The sequence below is a fragment of the Corapipo altera genome, unplaced genomic scaffold, assembly GCF_003945725.1.
Source record: "Corapipo altera isolate COAL_440 unplaced genomic scaffold, ASM394572v1 64, whole genome shotgun sequence".
In the NCBI taxonomy this organism is placed as follows: domain Eukaryota; kingdom Metazoa; phylum Chordata; class Aves; order Passeriformes; family Pipridae; genus Corapipo; species Corapipo altera.
Genome location: NW_020884893.1, coordinates 7278139 through 7284138, shown reverse-complemented (window position 1 = coordinate 7284138; position 6000 = coordinate 7278139). Strand labels below are relative to the sequence as shown.

At 50.9% G+C, this 6000-nt stretch overlaps 1 protein-coding gene across 3 annotated transcripts in view; it reads left to right on the top strand.

Annotated features, from left to right (window-relative positions):
- The first annotated feature begins 854 nt into the window (after positions 1 to 854).
- Positions 855 to 6000, top strand: part of LAMA5 (laminin subunit alpha 5) — an 88815-nt gene continuing 83669 nt past the window's right edge. For all 3 annotated transcript variants that reach the window (XM_027646386.1, XM_027646385.1, XM_027646383.1), the window contains exon 1: positions 855 to 1172. In XM_027646386.1, the coding sequence (XP_027502187.1) occupies positions 870 to 1172 (303 nt within the window). In that variant the 5' untranslated portion in view covers positions 855 to 869. The remainder of the gene's footprint in view (positions 1173 to 6000) is intronic.

The window sequence follows — 6000 nt, the reverse complement described above, 5'->3', positions numbered from 1 at the left end:
TGGGGTTCAAATACTGCAGCAATCCAACTGTATGGAGTCTAGTCCAGTTCAGGCACAACGTTTTGTGAATATCATTTAATTCTTGGATTTAAAAAAAGTCTGTGATTTGATGAGTTAATTTATGTGTTGGTATATATATACAAACATATATATTTATTTATATATATACACATGTTCGGTTTCTTATCTGTAAAGTGTCTTCCCCCCAGCAGTATATAAAGACCTGACAGTGTGTGTGTCCTTGCAAGTCACACCGCGGAGGGACTGTTCGTGGACAGATTAGGCGAAGGTTGGATTATCACTGAGCTGCTTTCTTTCCCCTTGTGAGAAGGTAAAGTCATTTCCCGAAAGCCATCCCTTCTGGGGAAAGTGGAAGTAAAATTTTCACTGCCCAAATTTAACGAGAACCCACATCACACCTCGAGGAGAGCCAACTGGAATCGGTGGAGCTTTCCCCTGTTTTGTTAATTAGTAATAGAGTGTTTTCCTGTAGATAACCCATCTATCGGTTAATGGAGTTTAACGTACTAAAACACCAGCGGAGCCTCCGGGCAGCGCAGCCCTGCACATACAATGGGCACATTGTTCCCCGGGGGGATCCTGTCTCCCCTTTATTCGGGAGGTGGGGAATCCCTTCACCCCACTTGGCCGGGCCGGAGCGGGGGGTTCCCGGGGCGAGGCCGGGCGGGGAGCGGGGGATTCCCGGGGGGCGGCGAAAGGGTTAATGGGGGCGGCGGGGCCGGGCGGCCCCTCCCCGCCGCCGGGGCTGAAGTAGCGCGGCTGCGGCGCGGCCGCAGAGCCGAGCGAGGCGGCGGGACGGGAGCTGCTGCCCCTGGCCGGCCCCGCCGCTCGGGCAGCCCCCGGTGAAGATGGCGAGGGCGGCGGAGCGGGGCGGTGCGCGGCCGGGGCTGCTCCTGGTGGTGCTGCTCCTGGTGGTGCTGCTGGCGCTGCCCGCCGCCGCCGCCCGGCCGCCCGCCTCCTTCCCCAGCGATGTGAACGGGCACAGCCTCCACCCGCCCTACTTCAACCTGGCCGAGGGCACCCGCATCTCCGCCACCGCCACCTGCGGCGAGGAGGCGGCGGGAGCGGGCAGCCGCCGCGCCGTGGAGGATCTGTACTGCAAACTGGTGGGGGGCCCGGTGGCCGGGGGGGACCCCAACCAGACCATCCAGGTACGGCCGGTGCGCGGGAATGGTGGCGGGGGAGCGCAGACCCCGCACACGGGCGGATCGCGGAGCCTCGCCGGGGCGGCACAGCCGGGGGGTGCGGAAGGGTCCCAGCCCGGCTTTGTGCTTCCCCCGGCCAGCGCTCCCTCGTCCCACCCGTTTCTCGGGGGCAGAGACTGCGGTGGGGAATCTCGGGGCCCCAGGGCCCCGCTCCGCGCGTGTTTTCCCACGCATCCCTTGTGCAGAGCTGGTCCAGCAGCTGCTGGTGTGTTCGTGCTGGGGTGCTCGGGGAGGGGGCGAAGGGCAGGCAGGGGTGGTCCCAGCGCATCCCCCTGCCCAGGCCTGTCCGCAGCTCCCCAGAGCAGCGGGGCGGTGGGACGCACGTGCTCTCTCTCTCTCCCAGCCTTGCCAGGAGTTGCTCACATGAAACGCAGCTCGCTGAGTTCCCGGGGCATTATTTTTAAAGTTCGTAGGTTCTTTATGTTTATAAAATCCCGGGAAAACCACCTCTCACGTTCCTCCTCTAGTCAGAGAATCGTTATGATAAACGTGATAATATTTACCTTGATGTATCTTAAACGTGATAATATTTACCTTGATGTGTTTTAACTCCGCGGTTCCCCGTGTGTTCGGTGGGGCGTTGGGATGAGCAGAGGGAAAGTAACGAGGGTGGATTTTACAAGCGAATGTCAGGTGACTTATCTCGGGGGTCCCATTTTGAGCTGCCCAGAGGGAGCTTGCAGCCAGGAATGTGTAGACGGTAGAAACTGCAGTGCAGCGTAACAGCTATGGCTCTCTTGAAGAGAGGAAAGAGCAGTTGTAAACGGGCTTGTAAAATACTAGTTTTAGTTGCAGGAACTCCAGATCCTGTGCCTCCCCTCAGGGCAGCCCAGGCTGGGAAGAGCAGCTCTGATTTGAAATGCTCTCATAGCCTGGAGCCACCAGCTGCTGCTCATCAGTGTTTTCTGCCTGTTGCTTGTGAGGGTTAAGGTGCCACTTCACCTGTTCCCTGGAGCACTGGGGTTGTCCATGTTGTAGGTAACAGTAAGGATGAGCAAGGGAAAACTGTCAGTTTCTTGGTCTGAGCCTTTTTTGGCCTCTTGGTAGGGGTGGCTTGGTTACATAGTTGTCTCTGAAGCATTTTTCTCATTCTGGCCACATTCTCCTGAGTTAGTGCTGTACTAGGAATTTTCTGGCTATTGTGTGGTTATGACATGGAATTCTGCTCTCTACGTAGTATAAATTATTGAAGATGTTACTGAATGGCAAAAACTTGACTTATCCTCCTCTTGAGTTTTGCCACCTTCTAAAGTGATCTGTTTCACTTTGCTGCACTGTAAAATAATATAACTTGAAGAAGGTTTGCTTCAAGTCCTAGTAGCAGGAGGCTTACAGGGACCTCAATGTAGTAATTGTGCCTACAGTGAGGCAAAGGAGTAAGGAAAGATGAAGAAGTTGACTGCTACTATGTGCGCTTGCAAACAAGTTGAATGGTCTGCCAAGTATAACTAGGAGGAATGAGTGCTTGGAAAAGCTGGCAAATGTGGGTATGCATTTATCACTCCACATGTGTCCATCTGTGCTCTGGCCACCCTGCTAGCTCAGCATGATACATAGCTCTGAGGATGCTGGTGACTAAAAGAAACCTTTCAGGCTGTACCAGCTCGGGGGGCAGCCTCATCATTCCCCTGCTGCCAAACACAGCTCCCTAGCTGTGGATTTCTGCAGCGACCCCCTTCCGTCCCCTCTGCAGCTCTGGCACAGGGTGGCTTTGATCTGAGCACCACTTCCCAGGCCAGCGGTCTCCAGTCAGTCTGAAAGCTTTAGAAAAATCCTTTTGTAGTGGCTCCTTTCCATGACCACAGGCAGCACCTAAAAGGGAGGGGAGGAAACAGGAGGCATCAGAGGAGAGGTCAGAGTTCCCAATTCATCCCCTTTAGGGGTTTCGGCACCACCCGGTGACTAAAGCAAGGAGGGAGGTGGGAGGGAAGTGTTCAATTTGAGCAGACTGAAACAACAATAATGAACTCCACATGCATGTCCTCACTGCCCGAGTGTCACACCAGAGCAGAGTCCCTTCCCTTCTCCCTTCACCTGCTCAGTGCTGCTCGTTTGTGATGTGGCCGTGGCATGAGGGGGTTTGGTCAGAAATTCTGGAAGAATGCCTCAGGACCCTCCCGAGACACTTCCACATGCTGTGGTGGTGAAGGGACATTTGCTTGATTAAAGACCTAGAATAAACAGTAATACAGTCATCTAATAAATTAGTTCAGTTAGTTCTCTGTTTTCTACTGTTTTAATTTGGTGTTGTAGAAGACTTCAGAAAATGGAGTTCACTGACTTTTAAGACATGATAGTCTTAAAATGTGAATAATCATTAAGCTTTCTGAAATAATGGTGCTCTAAAGACACTTGCAGTGGTTTTGGCACAGCTTATGGGAAGGCTGTAAACCTTTTCAAGGAGTTTCCTTTGCTTTATTCAGGGGTTTTTGGCAGAAGAGAACATTTCCAACTGTGGGGGGCTTTTCAGTCTGGAAGGATGTGATGCACAGCAGTGCTGAGGTGTGCTGAAAGGGACTTGCCATGGAGGTTTGCTTCCCTTGTCCAACTCACTCTTCAGCATGGGCGATCCTGCCTTAATGATCATGTCTTGAAGATGAGGCAAAAGAGAGGTCATAGGTTTCTTTTTTCTGATTGAGCTTTGCTGCAGATGTTTGTAGCTGTCTTGCAAGACAGACGACTCTGCAAAGGCATAGCAGTGTGCTCATGTTCCCCATCCCACCCTTCTGCCTAGGGGGCTGTTCCAGCAGGGATTGTATACTGTGCTTGGAGTGAGGCAGGGTTGTAGGAGATTAAGAGTATAACAGTAAGGCAAGTTACTAGCATTAATTGAAGGAATTCTAGACCTCAGAATTTAAGAACAGAAAACAAACTTCACTGTTTTCAAGTCAGTGCAACTTTTGCCTTCCTCTAAAGCCTGTCTTCACAGGCACCCTGTGTTCCAAGCACTGGTTTGCACAGTGAATCGTGGTGCTGAGCTGTATGTGGGCATTGACCAGAGGTCTGGTCCTCTCACTCTTCCAGATGTCACTAACAGAGGAGATCCGAAGCTATTTCATACCTGAGTGTCTATGAATTAAGTGACATTCTCTTTTGATATCCTGCAGTAGTCAGTGACCATTTGTCCCAGTGCTTTGTAATCCCAGACCATGTCTGTCCTGTGTGGCACTGGGAATCTGGCTCAGCCCAGGGCTCTCCATGCTCCGGGTGACAATTGATGCTGTACCTCTCTATACATGTCTCTTTTGCATTTACATATGTGAGAGAGTTGGACTTCAGGGGTTTAACTGTGGCTGAAAATGAAAGTTTTTAGAACAAGGTGCTGTTGCTCACAGAAAAAAACACCTGGTGAGACAGCACTGCTTAACTTTGCCTGAGCAGCTGATCTGCAAGGACAGCCCTGGTAGCAGCGAACCAGTGGTAGCAGTACATTTTACTTGTCTGAAACAGTACTTTTTACCCCCCATTTCCTGCCCTTTTTACCTCATCCCCAGCAGCCCAGACTGCCCTATGCTCCCTGTGGTTTTCTGATAAATCAGGTGAGGAGAGCTGATGTTGGGTCATGGCAGGGCCAGATAAACTGGGACAAAGCCACCTATTTTTCCCAAGGCGAGTGGTGCCAGTGGGGTGCCTGGCTAGTCTTCATGCTCAGGGGAAACTTCAAAGTTCCCCCTGAATTGAGTAGGAACAGGATTGGGCCTTGCAGGTCTCTGTAAGCTGCACTCCATTCAAACCTCTTCCTTATCTCTCTCTTTGCAGTTTGCTCTGATAGTGGCAGTTTTATGTTCTCTAAGCTGCCCTGCAACTTCTTGCGTTGCTTTCTTTTTGCAAAGTCCTTTCTTTGGTGGACCTTAGCCGTGTCCACACCTCTTCTACTCTGGCAACCTGCTGCCTTCGCTAAGCCTGCTGCTCACAATTGCTTTTTTAATTAAAGTCCTCTGCTGATGTCAGAACTCCCCTGTAGAGAACCTGACGCACTGCGCGGGAGCCTGAGTTTCTCTGAAATACAAATAGCTGGAAATGATTCTCACCAGCTTTAGGTCTGGCTCTAATGAAACAACTAATGAGCAACTGGTGCATCAGAGAGGCTAATCATGCTTTTAACAGCAAACTTGGTTCAGCTGTTGATGTGTTTCCAGCCCAGGCTGCACAGCAGTGGGGAGGGACAACAGCAGCATTACAAATGTGGAGCAGCTGATCGTAATTTTTAGTCCCCTCTAATTTAACTTGAGTTGACTGTCTTCAGTCGACGTGAACTTTGGGTCCAAAATGGTTTTTACATCTGTAGCAAGAATTTAAACTATGAGAACACTTTATTTTTGTTATTTATCCCCATTTTGTAACCTTGCCTCACTCCCCCCCCTTCCAGTGTTGTGCATTGTGCAGCAGAAATTTCCACACAACCTGTTGCACCGGTTCCCGTTAAAGGTTTGAGCTGAAGAGTTGGGTCAGTTTTATCTGGTCTGCTCTCCCTCCTGGCTCAAAGCATGTTCAAACGAGCCTTGTCCTGACCTCTCTGTACAGCGGGTGCTCTGTACAGTGGGTGTCAGGGTTACCTGGGTGGTTTTAGCTTCCTTTTTCTTTGGCCTTGTGCTTGCCCAGTCTGCTATTTTCATATCTCCAGAACACTTAATGAAAATGTGTTCTTGTTCAGGACAATTTGTGTTGCATAATTGCCTGCAAATAACATAGGGCATGGCTGTGGGGAAGAATGCTGTGAAATCTGTTTCCTTTGCACGGAGATTCCTCCAGAGTTTGGAGCATCTGGTAAATC